We start from the raw sequence: 18,323 nt of genomic DNA, 5'->3' as shown, positions 1-18,323 counted from the left end.
GTTTTCTACCACGAAAGTACCAATTTACAGGTTGGGGGATGGTTGAGTGACTGCTTTGCGATTACTGTTTCTGTCTGTGTATTATGTTTTTTTGTGTGTTGCCCCAGCTCTTAGAACTGTATGGATGCACCATGTATTCATTCCACGGTTTGTACACACGCACACAAACACAGACACACACACAAGTGTGTGTGTGTGTGTGTGTGTGTGTGTGTGTGTGTGTGTGTGTGTATGTGTGTGTGTTTTACTGTACAACAATAGTTCTTGAAACACCAACCCTTCATTCCCCTCCCCCTGGCACCTCCACTTTTCCCTAAGCCCATTTCCTCTCCATCCCAACTCCCTCCCAACCCAACCCTAACTCCATCCCCCCCACCTCACCTTACCCCACCAAACACCTCCCTCCCTACTTGCCCAGCTGTCATTACCGGTGGCGTCAGGGCGTCACTCACCCAAGTGTCAAATATGATAATTATGACAGGAGTTGATTTAGTCACGAGAGAACACGAGCACTAACTAGCGCTAACTAGCACCTAGGGGTTGCAGCTAGTAGCACTGTTTGCTTACCAAGCACCCAAGCGGTGGTTGCTAGTTGTTTGCTAGATGACATCCATCATCTTTTACCGGTATGATGTTTGCTCACTAACGCCAAAGGTGCTCGTCGTATTGCTTGCTGGCCATAGCATCCGTCGGTTCTTAGAAGTTACTTTTTATGTGCTAACTAGCGCCTCAGTTACCGAGTTAACATTAGTTACCTCCCTAGCACCTAACCTAGTTACCTGCGTATGCCTGCAATTAATTGATACACCTCATGTAAGCCCCTTCTACACTTGGGACGCACAGTGGACGCCAGCGTATACGAGCAGGAAAGTGTCACGCTGGTCTGTATCGGGTGTTAACAAAAAACTAATAACGATAACATGTTGCCCATGGGCGGCAGTGTCGCCAAATGTCACACATCCATCCGCGAACCGAGTGAACAGCGGTCAAATGTCATGCATCAGTCATTGTGTTGGTTCTTATCCATATCCAGGGAGGGAAGGCGAGGGTGGTCCCTTATTATTCATTTCTTCCCTTAATCAGCCCCCTTTCCCTTAATGATCCCTTCTTGATCACGACAGCGCGACCCTTGACTGCAAAGGTAACAGCCCTTGGGCACTGTGGTATTCGATCGTTGGGTTGACGATGGCTGGGCCTTTGACCTGAACCCTTTGTAAGGCCAAGCCATCATACTCAAGGGTCGTCGTTGTTGTCGTCATACAGTGGTTTTAAAGTCGTACCGTCGTGTTCTTGGGTCGCACCGTCGTTCTCCAAGATCGTACCGTCGTGCTGTAGGATCGCGAACCGCTCTGCTTAGGGGGTCGTAACGCCTTGTTGAAGAGTTCGAGTTCATGTGCCATAGTAGATGCGACTTTCATACAGTAATAGTGACAGACGGTCCTGTGAGCGATGCTTTTTCTGTGCCTCTCGTATTTCTGTACCGTTCATCCCCTGCGAAGTCAAATGGTATCGGCTGTGCCACCAGCTGAACGCCGGTAGGCCAGGCAAGTGAAATGACCAATCGGTCTGTGCATCAGCACTCCCACACACGGGATGAACACAGGTCTGTTCATCACCGCTCCCCCACACGCGAGATGAACACAAGTCTATGCATCATCCCTCCCACACACGAGAGACGACCAATTGCTCTGTGCGACACCATTCCCACACACAACAGATGACCGCAACTCTGTGCAACACCTCTCCCACACACAAACGCTTGAAAAAGAAAGAGAAAAAGAATGTGAAGATAGTTCACACTGGCGGTCGATACCGACAAAGTAACACAATTAAGCGAATGGTTTGATAGTTACTATCATCGTTTACAGGATGTCACCAGTGATACCATGAGGGGGGGAGAGCATCCGTCCTCCACTCTCTCCCTCCCTTCCCTTCCCTTCCCTCCCCTCCCGTCCTCTCTCTCTCTCTCTCTCTCTCTCTCTCTCTCTCTCTCTCTCTCTCTCTCTCTGTTTCAAAGAAATGTGTACCTTCCCCCCTCCCCCTCCCTCCCCCCCAAAAAAAAAGAATAACAGAAAACCGCTCCAGATGAAACCAAGACACACACATGCCCGTGCTGAGCGTGTCGCGGCTGAGAACGACGGTGGTGCTAGACGAGTTGCGTCTGTGGTTAGCGCTACGCGTTGATCCTGCCATGTGGCAAAATACCGTCGAAGTGACTCGTTAAGTAGGTAGACAAGTACTCTCTCTCTCTCTCTCTCTCTCTCTCTCTCTCTCTCTCTCTCTCTCTCTCTCTCTCTCTCTCTCTTGTGGTAGGCAACCATCAATTAGGGAGGTTCTGCCGGTACGACCCACCTAGTCATTCGGGAGGGTTAGTGGCGGCGCGGGTGCTCGGGGTGAGCCCAACACTTCAGTGGCTGTCAGGTTTTACTCCTGTGGCCTAGGTAGATGTCTCTTTTCATACAGCCTGACCCCACCCCGCCACGTGGGCTTCTGGCATTCACTCCACAAACTTTCGGTGTCTCCATCACTAACACACACACACACACACACACCAGGACAGTGCTTGCAAGTTGGTAACACCGCGAGCCAGAAATCATTCCTGACGAGACTCTCACATTATCAGCGGACGGAAAAGAGTACGGCATCGTCGAGGATCTTCTCGTCCCTCCCAGAAAAAGGAGCTCACCTTGACCTGCTCCTGTGTGACACGCAGCCTCGAAGTTGCACAAGGCCCATAAAAGACATCGTGGGGGTCACACTGTAACACATACGTGTTGTGTGTGTATTGACGAATACAAAATGTACCTGTACGTACACCTAACACTCACGGATCTCGTGTGTATCTGGTTTTCGTTCGACGTGCCCTAGGGGAGGGTTCTGTCTCCTGCGGCGTTTGTCCTTCGCGTTATTCTGTGGCCGACGACGACATAAACGAAGTCTGTAGTTCCATATGACCTCTTCCTCCGTCATCTAACTGTTTGAGGATTCACGTGAGCCCGCTCTGAAACACTTCAGCTTCGCGGACGCAAAATATACCCTTCGTGAGCCCGTTCTGAAACACTTCAGGTTCGCGGACGCAGAACGTGCCCTTCGACGGCGACTTTATCACGAAATATGCCAACTTAGGTCGGTGGAGAAATCGCGTGATTCCCCTATTACTATTTCCCCTGTGACGTGAGAATGATGAGTTCGGTGGCCGTGTTTTGAGACTGGCTGACCCTCCAGGAGTTAACGAGTCGTTTGCCTAATCACCTGTGGATTGTTCTCCGAAACACGGCTGCTAAATGTTACCCAATATATTAATGAAACGTTTGAAAAAAAAAGTATTTATACTAATCAGTGACTTTCTAAAAGTCTTCGGAATCTAATTAACGTTTGTTACGTCCGGTTTGATCTCCCAAACGAGAGTAATGATGGAAAGCTTTGTACACGTGAGAGTTATTGTGTTTTTTTTTGGAGGGGATCAGCAGGCTTCACTTGGCATCGTCAGCGTTCGGAGGGGGAAGAGGTGGTCTTCGAAGCATAATCCCAGGGTATGTGCTCCTCATACGGGTAACCAAGCTGGAGGAAAGATACTGCCATGTGGGGTGCCCTTTCTTCACACACACACACACACACTCACACACACACGCGCGTCCTTGGATGAAAGACTCTTTACGAAATATGCAAAACAATAGAAAAAGAAAATATAAAAGATTACGGTAATGAAACCTTGTCTTTCCCCTCCCTACATTCCTTGCCGCCCTTCTCCTCCTCCTCCTCCTCCTCCTCCCCACACTTCCCTCATTGTACCCCTCTTCCCCTCCTCCTCCTCCTCCTCCTCCCCTCCTTAGCAGTACAGTACCCACACTGTGAGGGTGTGAGGTGTTTAGCTCAACGCTATCACCCCTTCTTGGGTGGGCGAACGAAAGGCTCCACCTCGGTGCTGGGGACGAAGCTTCGGGGGATTGGGGGGGGAGGGAGATGGATGTCACACGGTATACTGGGGAAGGGAACTGGGGTTGAGGGGTGTCACATGGTGCTGGGGAGAAAGCTGGGGGGTATCTTGCTGTGTTAGGGAGGGATCTGGGTGTGTGTTTGTGTGTGTGGTGGGTTATTACACGGTGCTGGGGAGGGAGTTAAAGGGTGAAAGGGGTGTCACATGGTGCTGGGGAAGGAGATGGGGAGTGTAGGACTATAAGATAATGGTAGGGGTCGGGGGGAGCTGCTGGGGGCTGTCACACGCCCCTGGGGAGGAATCTGGGGTAGGGGAAGAGGACTGGGAAAGGGACATCTCAAGTAATCTACACCATAACACATTGGTATTCTACATCTCTTTTTCCCCATTTCTCTATATTTCTTTATCGAGCGTTTTCTTTCACGCCAGAGAACATGAAGAACAAGAGCACGTGCTCGGAAGATGAATTCTTTTTTTCTTGAAGAACAAAATGTCTTGGGTAAGGATGGGTGGGGAGGCGGTCGTGTTCAGGGCAATGAAGGGAGTAGTGATTGGAAGGTTAGAAGAGAAGCGTCAGAAGGGGAGGTAAATGTTAGGTTACACTGAAATATATACTTGATTTACGGATGAGTACTGATAGGTAAAAGAATAGACAAATGTTTGATATAGAAGTAATTTCCTTTATGGTTTGTTATCTTCATGAAGATGGACAAACTGTTCGGGAAATATCATCAATGCTGGTTAAGGAAAAAAAAATGTATATGGCGGAGAAGAGGGAAGTAACCAGTGCAAGAATTACAGACAACGAGGGAATGTTGGAGGACGACAGAAGCCGAGGAAACAGGGACTGATGTGAAGCTAAAGGTGTGTGTGAGAGAGTAAGTAGGGTTCAGCATCATACAGGGACACATATGTGTTGCCAGTGTCTCATCGTATACAATACTAGGATTGTGTTCCATACGCTTCAGAGACGCAGTACAACACCCACGTTCTCAGTACAATCGAACGGTAGCAATACTATCACGACAACGGAACACTAGAACAAAATTTTGCTTGGACGAATTCCCCACGAAAGTTCTCTACATGATAGAGCAGTGGTGTGTGTGTGTGTGTGTGTGTGTGTGTGTGTGTGTGTGTGTGTGTGTGATTACTATTTGTTTGTTACTGGGAGAGGGGTTTTCCACTCGTGTTGTCCCGTCTCTTAACCTTGTATGTACGTATCATGTATTTACTCCTATGTATGAATGCAGGACACACACACACACACACACACACACACACACACACACACACACACACACTGGTGTGTGTGTGTGTGTGTCTGTGTGTGTGAATACAACAAAGCTGTGACGTACGGAGACTGGGAATAAATTATTTCTCTAATAAAATCGGTAACGATTCATTGGGGAGAAGTCATCACATCAGAATCAAATCAGTCATTGGCCCAGCGTGTCTGTCAATAGTGTGTCGATCCCGATCGGGCCATTATTGTTGGCCGGGGGAGAGGGAAGGGGGGCTGTGGGTGGCTACATTCCGCAAAACTTGGTCAAATACGGCCCCTCTCGCCCTTATAAATTTTTCACGACCTCCTCTCCAGGATCATTGGTCACGGTATCGACGACCAGGGAGAGGGAGGGAGGGAGGGAGGGGGAGAGGGAGGATAGTCGTGAGGGGAGGTAGAAGGGTGAGGGGGAAGGATAGAGGGGAGGAGAGAAGGAGGGTGGAGTGGGGCCGAAAAAAAAAAAAGAGGGAGGAACAGGGTTACGGGAGCTGTGGTGTTATGTATTAATACTGGCCGGTGCGCGAGGGCGCTCTCGTCGCCTACGGGCAACAGCGGCCAGCATAAGGGGATGATGATGACGCTTGTGCTGCGGATGTGTAGCGACGATCGCGTTACCGACGTGTCGGATGGATGCGCTGAGTGTCGCTGTCGTAAAGCTTGCGTCGAAGGCACGTCGCGAAAAATCACGTCAGTGGCTGGTCCGATGGTCGCGTTGCGGGCGCGTCGGACGACCGTCGTCACGGGCGTGTCAGAGAGAGTCATTTCGGCCGCGGTTTCCGATGGCTGTGTGTTGCTGACGTGTCGTATCGTCGTTATGCAGACTTGTCGGACGTTGGCGTCGAAGGCTATCGGACTCCTTGCATTTGCTGGTACGTCGGAGGGTCGAAGTATCGTATGGTTATGCTAGGAAGAAGTGTCGGATCGTCGCATGAAGGACCCACCCAGGGAGGAGGGTCGTGATGCAGGAAGATATTGGAGGGTTGTATCTGCGTCCGTGTCGGATGGTTGTCTCGAGGAAGCATCGGACTCTCGCACTGACCGGTTGTGTCACCGACGCGTCGCATTCGTCGCGTCGTATAAGGAAAAGAAGAAGAATCGCGTTTCGGACGTATGGCAACGGCGGACGACCAACCACGACTCACTAGTGACTTTACAGACCTGGGTCTCAAAGGTACCTTACCCACGTTACACCACCTCCCTCACCGCCACAACCACGTATACTGTGCCACTCCTCCCCACCTATTGTACCACTGTCATCCCCAACCACTGCATCCCCATACTGTCACCAACCACTGAATCACCCCCACACACTCACCACCTACCACGCATTTTTTTTTTTTCTTTTTGCCATCCGTGCGGTTCCTATATGCCCCACCACCACACCCAGCATGGCCTCATCTCTCCACTACCCTCGCCCACCTCTTACGTCACACACGTATCCAGCGTTCAACACATAGTTTTCTTCTATTGTAAACGATAGGAGGGGAAAAATATAAAGTTATTCCGCTGAACAAACACGTTCAGTGATGTTATCTATGTCCCCTTCTGCTTGGAGGGAGATCATATTGTTTTGTCTCGGTTGCATCTTCTATTTGTCTTCACATCACTCTATGCTTAGCCTTTGACCTGACCCTTAAGGGTCAGGTCAAAGGCTAGTGGTGTCAGAGGTGTAGTGAAGGTGAGGATGTGTAGTGTAGGCGCGCTTATGTCGAGGGGGAGAAGCGAGCTTGGGAGGTTTTTTATTTCCTCATGGAGGGTGTGTGTGGTGAAGATGAGCTTGGTGGCGGGCGTCTCCCCCCAGCGCGGTGTGAACATGACGGCGGGTGAAAGTGAGAAGGGTGACACACTGCTTTCGTCCACTGATGCTGTTGACGCTTGCAGTTAACGAGTGACACAGTACCGGGGGTACTGTGGGGGTGGAGGTGTTGGCAACTCCAACGCCGGCGGAGTCTTGCCCAGCCCCGAGTGCAGTATGGCAGCACTGTGCAGCACCAGCAGCAGCAGCCTCCCCCTCCTCTTCCCTATAATTGAGAGCATCAGAGATGTTGTTGGCACTGCCGTATACCGTCAGCTGTGATGTCATTGTTGGTGAAGCCTGCTGGATGGTGCTGACAGCAGTGACAACACTGAGGCATGATTGAACGTTGGCTTGAGTTAGAATAAAAATACTGTGACAACATTTGGCAGCATTGAGACACTGTTGATATAGCTGTTGGAAGACACAGCCCATGGTACCTGGTCTAGACACCGTCAACACTTCCACCATTTTTTTTTCTAACACTGCCAACATTGAGGACAACGTCGGCGACACTTGAATCTTTACCACCGCTGACGCTATCGCCGCTGACAACCTCAACCCTTCATCCACCTCTACAACCATAGCGAGATGACACTGTTATCGCTACTAACTGATACGTACTATCAACACTGCCGACACTGACGTATCGTCAACACTGCCAACACCAGCGCATCATCAATACTGCCAACACCAGCGCATCATCAATACTGCCAACACCAGCGCATCATCAATACTGCCAACAGCAGCGCATCATCAACACTGCCAACATCAGCGGATCATCAACACTGCCAACATTGAGTTATTTTGACATCCCTGCCAACAGTAAGGCATTGGCAGAGTTACCCACAGTGTGGATCCTGAGCTTCGAGTGCAGTGTTCAAAATTCGCTACTTTAAGAAAGCCAGAAAAGTTTCTTAATTTTTCGGACTTGGCGTAAATAATTTTATAAGAAAGCAGACTGTAAAAGATACTCTTTACGATTTTTCGAAATATATATATATATGTATATATATATATATATATATATATATATATATATATATATATATATATATATATATATATATATATGCCGGTATATGTTTAATTAATTTTTAACGTAATCTATTTTCTTGTGATAATCTAAACACCGTAGAAGTAATTACCTTTTTATTATCTACGTTTTGTAAAAAAAAAAAAAAAAGAAAATCAATGAAATGTGCGAAAACTCTTCATTTGCGAACGAAATGAAAAACTGTGTGGGTGTGTTCACTCTCCCCCCATGGGAAGGCAAGTGTCGAAAGCTCGAAACATTTTGGGAAACACGCTGTCGACTGGACCCGCCGATAATTTGATCGCTTCCGATATATCTGGCCACTGCCGATGAAATTACGATTCGTATTTGGGATTGTTTTGTTAGCTGATGATTCGGTAATAACTCCTGCCAAAAAAAAGTATATATATATATATATATATATATATATATATATATATATATATATATATATATATATATACTTTGTGGGTTAGAGGACTGCTGTTTGCATGTTTTGATAGAGTTGGTGTAAGAAATGTTCGTGATATTTTTTCTAAGTATTTTCGTTTTGTAGTACTGAAGAACATGTTCGATATATATATATATATATATATATATATATATATATATATATATATATATATATATATATATATACATATATATAACGCGTCTTCGTATACAGTGATGTTTCCTATAATTTTTTTTACCCATCTCACAGAAGAAAAGTGTTTTCAATGTAGAACATATCTTGGAACTGATTTTCAACCCAATATTTTTTTTTTTATATTTTTCCTTTCTGTACACAATTCACCTCCAAGAAAACCCAGCCAAGAGAAGCGAGAGGCGATGCGAGCGTCATATGAAGAACAGACGAACAAAATACGTAATACGTCAGAACTGGAGCAGTGACGCAGCGTCTTAGAAGAGAGGCAGCAAATGATGCACCGGGTTCATCAAACAAAAGCCATTAACAGAGAGAGAGAGAGAGAGAGAGAGAGAGAGAGAGAGAGAGAGAGAGAGAGAGAGAGAGAGAGAGAATAATAATAATGATAAAAAGGGGAGGGGGGGGGGCATCATCAGCATCATACAAAAGAGTGGCTAAAAGAAAATGCAATAGAAAAAAAAGAAAAGAAGAAGCGAGAAACAAGAGCAGATGATGAAGATCCTACTTCTCGATATGTCTCAACCCAACAATGGTGTGCACTAACATATGCCGTTATGCAGAACGCCACGAAGGAGAGAGGAGAAAAAAGAAAAAAAAATAAGACCAACAATGAATATATATATATATATATATATATATATATATATATATATATATATATATATATATATGGATCATAGGGTGGGGGAGGGGGCGAAAAAAATTTTGGGAGCCTTGAAAAATGTGTGGAAGTCGAGAACAGTATCTCGGAAAGCAAAAATGGGTATGTTTGAAGGAATAGTGGTTCCAACAATGTTGTATGGTTGCGAGGCGTGGGCTATGGATAGAGTTGTGCGCAGGAGGATGGATGTGCTGGAAATGAGATGTTTGAGGACAATGTGTGGTGTGAGGTGGTTTGATCGAGTAAGTAACGTAAGGCTAAGAGAGATGTGTGGAAATAAAAAGAGCGTGGTTGAGAGAGCAGAAGAGGGTGTTTTGAAATGGTTTGGTCACATGGAGAGAATGAGTGAGGAAAGATTGACCAAGAGGATATATGTGTCGGAGGTGGAGGGAACGAGGAGAAGAGGGAGACCAAATTGGAGGTGGAAAGATGGAGTGAAAAAGATTTTGTGTGATCGGGGCCTGAACATGCAGGAGGGTGTAAGGAGGGCAAGGAATAGAGTGAATTGGAGCGATGTGGTATACAGGGGTTGACGTGCTGTCAGTGGAGTGAATCAGGGCATGTGAAGCGTCTGGGGTAAACCATGGAAAGGTGTGTAGGTATGTATATTTGCGTGTGTGGACGTGTGTATGTACATGTGTATGGGGGGGGGGGGGTTGGGCCATTTCTTTCGTCTGTTTCCTTGCGCTACCTCGCAAACGCGGGAGACAGCGACAAAGTATAAAAAAAAAAAAAAAAAAAAAAAAAAAAAAAATATATATATATATATATATATATATATATATATATATATATATATATATATATATATTAAAACACCATCCTGGTTAAGGCAACATACTACGCTGATCGCGGGCCAACGATTTATTGCCTTAGTTTCAATTTGAAAATTACTTACATTTAGCGATGGATAACAGGAACAAAAAAATATTAAATTAGATTCCCGCACACATATACGCGCGCTCGTAAATATGTCGTGTGCGTACATGTAACGTCTACACATTGACGCAGTGTACTCTGTACGCACACGTACGCATCCGTCGGGCCAACGCAAGCAAGAGAGTAATTAGTGCGATGGCACGGTGTTAACTATCACAAATCGCGTGTGATAATTTCCCGGGTAAATCGCCCATAGACCAAGACGACCATGTTGGCACATGTGAACGGTTCTCAGAGAAAATGCGGACCAGACGGAAAAAAATGAAAATGAGAGAAAATGATCGCCAGTAGGTGAAGGTGAGGCAGCGGCAGCGGCGCGACCGCCGTCGACAGCTGCAGCAGCAGCAGCAGGAGCAGCGACGGCGGCGGCGGCGGCGACGGCGGCGGCGGTGAAGATGATGATGGCACAGCAGCAGCGGCGGCGGTGGTGTGGTGTGGTGTGGTGGTGATGCCAAGCAAACAGCCCAGCAGGAGCAGGTGATGGTGATTAGCAGCGGGCAGCAGTGGTGGTGGTGATGCGAGCAGAGCAGCGGCGGCGTTTGGTGGTGAGAGGAGCAGCAGAAGCAGCAGGAGGAGGAGGAGCATCTGCTGTTGCCACACAGCAACAGGAAAGGTTACGTGTTGTTATAAACCTTAGCGATCGGAATCGATGGTTTCAGGTCCTTCTTGGTCCCTCGATCAGCCCCACTGTAACACAGACACCAGCGCTCAAGGCAAGAGAGAGAGAGAGAGAGAGAGAGAGAGAGAGAGAGAGAGAGAGAGAGACGGAGAGAGATATATCTCTGCCATACATCGTTGGTACTCTGTTTATTTTGGCACGTCATCTGTTTCATGTTAAGGGAAGTTGATGCAAACAGTAAATACTCAAGATTTTGTTACGAAACGTCTGTAACACAAACTGTTGCCCTTTGGCTGTAAGGCTGTTACAGATGATAAGTGTAACGAGAGAGCTGTTGAAAATAGATGTAACGGCAACATGTGCCAACATCAGTAATGTTACTCATGACAGATAGCTGTAACACAGTGACAAATAGCTGTAACACATAACTACTACAGATAACAGTAACGCTAACTGCTACAAGCATTTGTAACAGTATTACAAACGCCTGCCACTCTAATCGTCACTAGCACCTGTAACGTAACGCTAACGTTGAATGAGCGGCTTCACATACACGACATTTCCACAACCCCTCCCCCCCCCCCCGGGTCATTCACCCCTCCCAATTAACACTATTATAGATACGTCATTTGCAAGAATTTTCCAAATCGCGTCACCCCCCCCCCACACACACACACACACACCAAAGTCCGTATGGACGGCCATTCCTATATTTTAATCTGGGAGCATCGCGCTTAAGCACGCGCTTACCTACCTACCTACCTACCTACCTACCAACCAACCAACCAACCCTCCCCCAGCCAACCATCCCTTGCCACAGAGCCGCACCGGGGAAATTACAATGCCCACGATGAAAATTCGATCCTCGGTGAGTCTTGGGCCGAGAAAACAATAATTCAGAAATGAACCCACAATTTGGGTCTAATAATTTCGTGTTGAAACCTGGGACCCCAAGTGTTAAGCAGCGCTGAAGGTGCGGGTTTCAGCATACGGGGCGTGCGGTCCTGTTCGTCACGATGATTGGTGGGTTGAGTGTCGCAAACGACTATGATTGGCGGTCCGGGGGCATTGTTGTTACTACAGTTTTAATTTCGATTCTGTAGCACCTTCGTGCGCCTCTGCTCTCACAAAGGGGGGGGGGGGGGGGAGGGAACGAGATATCACAGGCTGCTTTACTCAGTGGATTATATATGATTATTATAATTATAATAATAATAATAATAATGATAATAATAATGATAATTATTATTATTATTATTATGATTATTATTATTATTATGGGGTAATTGTACGACGGATGATTCAGTTTTATGGGAGATGTTTCGTGTACTACAAACAACATTAGATGGTGTGATGTTCAGGCTCGAGGGGGACTTGATAGACTGAAACCTTGGGAAGATTTAGAACTTCAAGTATTTACTCGTATTTTGCTTTGAATCAGCCAGCGTATTGCGAGCCACCTTTCCCCACAACCTTGGCAGGTGACGAACTGGTCTTGTCATCTTCCATGCATGAACAGGTAATCTATTCCTGTTATTCCTGTTTCAAGGAGGTGGACTACTCCCATGGCGATTGCTTGAAGGAGGTGTAATTTTATTGCCATGTCTGTGGTGGATAGTGAAAACCAGCTCCTGTGAGGGGGTGCTGCAGAAGGTGGACGGACCACTGTCATAACTCTTGTCAGAAAGTTTGCCACTCTTGTCACAACCTCAGCAGGGGGGTGAACTACTGTCACAGCCCTGACAGAATGTAAACCATTTCTTTTTATTTTCAAAAGTCAAAAGTTCACTCACAGACGAGAGTCCTTATGAAGTCCAGGCCTTAGATGAAGCAGAGGAAGGACGAAAGAGAAAGAGAGAAAATTATAATGATAATAATCTAAGTTGTTTTTGAGAAAGGTTCCGAAAAAGGGGGAAAAAATTTTCTAAAGCTAGACGGTGTAAGGAAAGAAAGAGACACCACAACGGCCCACCCTTGAGTTGCCAACGGCCACACAGTAATCATGAGACGCAGTGGCTTACACGTTTATCGATCTAGCTTAACTAGATGCTGTGGTGGTACTTTTAACTTCCTAATGACTCTAAAGGCCACTACATCACGATTTCTTTTTATCATGGAGCGAAGAAAATTAGGTTGCTGTGAATTCTCTGCTTACTTACTGGTAACTTAATTTCGTTAATGAGGATATTAAGAATTCACATCCACAAAACACCGAAGATATACACGACGACGAACGAGACACTGGAGTGTACACATCATCTTAAAAAGAATAAAGGTGTAATGCTACACTTCTTCTTGGTGGTTTTTTATTTATCTTTTTTTTTTTAAAAGAAACCAGAACCCCTTGTGTGTCACAGCTCAGCAGGAGGTACCTACTGTCATATCTCAGTCAGCAAGTAGATCAGCTCTTGTTCTAGCCTTCTGCGAGTTGTAATACTGACGTAGTTCAGTCAGAAAGTGAACCGCCGCTCCCGTCACTGGCACGAAGTCAGCCCCCACTACTGTCATGGCCCTGTAGGAGGCTGAACTACTGTCATTTTAGCTCTGGCAAACGGTTGAACCACTTCCGACTATAACTCGACTGAGAGAACCACTACCACCCTCTCTCTCTCTCTCTCTCTCTCTCTCTCCCCCTCTCTTTTTCTCTTGAGGTTCTCTTGATGACGAGAGGTGAGGAGAAGCCCGCTTTTTAACTGTAAACCAGCCTTATCAGCGTTGTGTCACACACGAAGACTTGAGAGAGGGCAGTACATTCTACTCATCACCACCAACACTCGGCACAGTGCATCGGTCGTAGCCCCCAGCCTATGGGTTTCTGGTGAGTTTTCGAGAAACATGGAGTGATTATTTGAGAAACTGATCAGGCCATTACACCAGTATCTCACACGTTGTTAAAACTCTTCTCTCTCTCTCTCTCTCTCTCTCTCTCTCTCTCTCTCTCTCTCTCTCTCTCTCACACACACACACACACACACACGTTCACAATTGTAGTCTTCGGTGTACTATTAGTGTTATCAATTTTTTCTATGATATGTATTAACGAGAACGACGTCTCCGTGCGTTAATAGAAACAAAAAAGATGTTTCACCACAATTTTCTTAAGCATGAAGGAGAAGGTAATCGTGATGTAATGGCCTGTGGAAGTATTAGGAAGTTGGAGCAAATCTCCCGCCCGTGCCACCACAGCATCTGGTTAAGACCCGATCGATAAATCGATTACTTCACGGTATGCCAAGTGTTGTAATTACGAGACACACGATTTCCAAATTAGTTTTAAATATTGCACGAGTAAGACTCTGCCATTGTTGTACGTTGGATGATATATGGACGTCAAGCAGCTCTAGTCTCTCATCAAGATTCACGCCTTCAGATACTGATCAATCGATTGATCAGCAACCAGGACACGCCTTACTCATCACCTGCCAGACCCTCCCTCCCCTGCACAGCACAGGATCTAGTGAGCAGTGCGTCACAAGGATATTGTGATACACACACACATACACCACCTAATTATGCCGACCCTTACTGTGGGCGGCGACGCGCACTTACCCCCTTCTCATAGCTGCCTTCCCCACCCATACCATAACGGTGGTGGCACTCTTACCCCTTCCCAAACCATGGTTTACTCCCTTTCCTCTTAATCCCCACCATGGCAAATACTACCACCACTAGTACTACTACTACTACTACTACATGACTTCCTGCCAAGCTCTCTCTCTCTCTCTCTCTCTCTCTCTCTCTCTCTCTCTCTCTCTCTCTCTCTCTCTCTCTCTCTCTCTTCCGGCTGGCATTGTAAATCAAAATGCTAAAGTCTGTCGAGTGCACCTATCCCACGTCCTGTGTAAGTAGTCTGACATTCACGTCAGGAATTCCAAAATCCGATGATGAGATCCCATATTTTTTTTTTAATCTTCGTGGAGAGAGAGAGAGAGAGAGAGAGAGAGAGAGAGAGAGAGAGAGAGAGAGAGAGAGAGAGAGAGAGAGCTAGATTTACCAGCATGTGCGGAGTGTGTGTTGTGGGATGTTTTCGTATAGCCTCATGGTTGACGAGGACTGTGTTGTAAAGTTCCGTCCAGGGAACCCGCCGCCCGCGATCCCTTAGCGCTCACCATTGACCTAACTGTTACACTGGCTCTCGCGGCGAAGTCCACAGTTCATCCCCACTCCGTCCGTGCTGGGGCGAGTGTGTGTGTGTGTGTGTGTGTGTGTGTGGTAAACCCCAACACAAGAGTATCCATACCATGTTCAACTCTGGTTTACAAAACAAAACAGATCGGTAAATATTTTTTTTTTTTCATCTGATCAACTGCGAATGATGGTTACGTAGGTTTTTCCATCGGGGTATATTCCTTGGATTTTAACACGGAGGGAAGTGACCGTCATGACACGGTACTGGGCGGCATAAATCGCCAGTGACACAGCCGCTTGCATCACAGGAGGACGCAGCGGTGGGAGTGTGCGGGGCCCATGCCTCTCGCACACCACACCAAGCCTTCCCCTGGTACTTGCCGTCCAAGCCTATGCACACTGAACCACTCCACCACACTCCCCTGCCGCACACTCCTGTCGCACGGCGAAGGTGCAGGTGTAGCAGCTGCGCCTCTCGTGCGGGGGGACAGGTGTGCCAACGGCCCCGGCCCGGGCTTAACGCCTTACGGCCCCCGAGGACCGACACAGTGCGCGCGGAAATTTCGATGCGGAGGTCTTAGTGCCAAGCCATGGGCAGGGTGTGATCCCTCTGTGGGGGCAGGGTTAGCGATGTGGGAGAGGCGGAGATACGTGTCAGGCCGCCGGCCGGGCACTTGTCTCCTGAGGCAGGTGCTGCCCCAAATGTTTTGCACCTGTCACCTGCCAATGGCATCCTTGTCAGCACTTGTCGCAACAAATTTCACACGCGGTGAAAGTATCGGTTACGTTCATGTTTTAAACTTGTATAGAGACGTTTCAACATTATTTGATAAGTTTCACACATCGTAGTTTCAGCTAAGTAATATCAAATAGAGTGTAGACGTTGGTGGATTTATTGAGCATAAGTGGTGGTGTGAGTGTGGGAGAGGCGCGGAGTGAGCAGTGTGGGTGGTGGAGTGGCGGGCGCCGCCCACGTGCCCGGCCCGGGCTAGGCTATCACCACCACCACCACAGTGCCACCGTTAGCATGGCACTCCGGGGAGCCCACGTACCTGTTGCCAGAACTGAGCCAGGAGGAAGATCCGTTCCTTCTTGAAGAGCCAATCCATGGACTGGAAGTTGTGTAGGGTGGCCATGTCCTTGCCGGGGGTTTCGCCCCCCGCGCCGCCCTGGGCGTCAGGCCCTGGCGCCGCCATGCTACCCAGCAGATGGTGAGGAGCCACCGTGAAACCGCCCAATCCGCCAAGACCGCCCGCACCCGCCCACCCGCCGCCCACCTCCGGGCCTGAGCCGCCTTCAGACGCAGCCACCTTTACGAGTGTTTGGGCCCTGTTGGTGACAGAGGCTTAGAGCAGCAGCAGTTAGCGGGGAGGCTGCTGCATGTCACACACGGTGTCACTAGGTGTTGTCACAAGGGGGGTAAGAGTGAGGGTCACTAGGGGGAGGGGGGGCGTCACAGCACGGAGCACCACGTCACACTAGTAGAGGCCGCGGGGCCGCCCGACACTGCACTCGTCTGGCACACACTGTGGCACAGCGGGACCTGCGGGCGACACACGGCGTTGTGTGCGCTGCGAGAGGGCCTCCCTCAGACTGGGGACGACTTGTTGGTTCCCGCTCGCTAACGCCGCTCGTCCACAGTCGCCCGCTGCTGCCCCCTGGCGGCGGGGGCAGGGGGCGGGGACTCGGCTTAGCCCGCCCACCATTGGTCCAGCCGTCGGCGGGGGGGCGGGCCACCCAGCCACCTCCTCACCACACTCATTTATTGCCACCCATGTATCACACCAGAACACCACCTCGGAAGCCGCTCACACCGTGCCCCTCTCCCGCCCACACCACACACACACACACACACACCCGCCGCCACACGCTGCCTCCCGCGCCCACCGCCCTTACTCCACGCGCCCGACGGCTTCTACACGCCCTCCACACCACGCGCCCGAATCCCTCCATACGCCCTCCCTATACCACGTGCCCGAGTCCTACACGCCCTCCTTACCACGTGCCTCGGTTCTGCACGCCCTCAACGTCTAGCACCCGATTTCCTCCATACGTCCTTATCACCATGTGCCCGAGGCCCTCCGCAAATCTTCCGTACCACGTGTTTGAATCCTCTGTACGCCCCTCCTACCTCCACGCGCGCTCGAGTCCCTCTGAACACGCTTTCTGCGTCTACATATCTACTTCACCAGGCTTCCAAGTCGCTCGCCATCCCCACATCCTGCCTCCACATACTGTCTTCACCAAGCGCCCGACTCCCTCTCTCTGCACACACACACACACACCGGCCTCCCTCACCTCGGGCCTTCAACCACCAGTACTCCTCGCTCAGTCTCTGCTCTCCCTCACTCCAAACGCCCGCGTCTCCTCCGTCTCCTCCTGCTACACCTTCTAACAATTTCTTCCCGCCTTCCCAGACCACTTCTATAAGTCCTGCCACCTGAACTCTAGACGTCTCTCCTTACTCGTCTCTCCTTGTCTGCTTGTGACGCCATTCCTGTCTACTCAGATTCTCTCCCTGTGTCCCTGCTCACGCCATTGCTTTTCCCGGACGGCCTCTTCACTCTGCACACTCCCGTCATACCAGTGCAAGTCTACCCAGACCGGCACATGTCCTCCCGAACAAAATACATCACCTCCCTGGCCCTACACACCCGCCTTCTCTCCCTCGTGCACCCTCAGTCATTTTCCTCCTCAACCGCGTCTTCTTGTATGTCATTTCGTCATTCGTTAACCCGTTCTCTCCCTTTGGACACTTTTTGTTCCTCCACCTCATGTTTCTGAGGATCTTCCTTGCCACATCATCTTCGCTCTGCCCCTTCCCTCTGCGGCTTTTCCATCCACCACGCCGTCTCTCCCTCTATCACACGCATCCTTTTTCTCCATCCTCCGTCGTGTTTCTCTTCCAAGACTTTCTTCTTTTTTTGCCGCGCCTTCTCCTCCTCTTTTACCACGCCTTCTATATCTCCACCACACATTTTCTTACTCCACCACTGTCCCCGTTTTGTTGTTTCATCTACTATATTCCCTTACTCCACCACGTTTCATCCTCCTCCAACAACTCTTCATCTTCCTACCCCAACGCCTCATATCCTTACATCAACGCCCCATCATCCTTCACTAACTCCTCATCTTCCTACACAAACGCCTCCTCTTCCTCCACCAACACCTCATCTTCTTCCACTATTCCTCATCTTCCAGCATCACGCATCATTTTCCTCCATCAAGACCTCACTTTCTTCCAATGTTCCTCATCCTCCAGCACCACCTCCCGTCT

At 48.7% G+C, this 18,323-nt stretch overlaps 1 protein-coding gene across 1 annotated transcript in view; it reads right to left on the bottom strand.

Moving 5' to 3' along the window:
- Nucleotides 1–16,657, bottom strand: part of ct (homeobox protein, cut) — a 676,428-nt gene extending 659,771 nt beyond the window's left edge. The window contains 1 exon segment of the mRNA XM_071675796.1: nucleotides 16,099–16,657. Coding sequence (XP_071531897.1) covers nucleotides 16,099–16,242 — 144 coding nt within the window. The 5' untranslated portion in view covers nucleotides 16,243–16,657.
- Nucleotides 16,658–18,323: the final 1,666 nt, after the last annotated feature.

The sequence above is a fragment of the Panulirus ornatus genome, chromosome 21 (assembly GCF_036320965.1).
Source record: "Panulirus ornatus isolate Po-2019 chromosome 21, ASM3632096v1, whole genome shotgun sequence".
In the NCBI taxonomy this organism is placed as follows: Eukaryota; Metazoa; Arthropoda; class Malacostraca; order Decapoda; family Palinuridae; genus Panulirus; species Panulirus ornatus.
The sequence above is the reverse complement of the archived record's forward strand: the minus strand, read 5'-3'. Positions and strand labels throughout refer to the sequence as shown.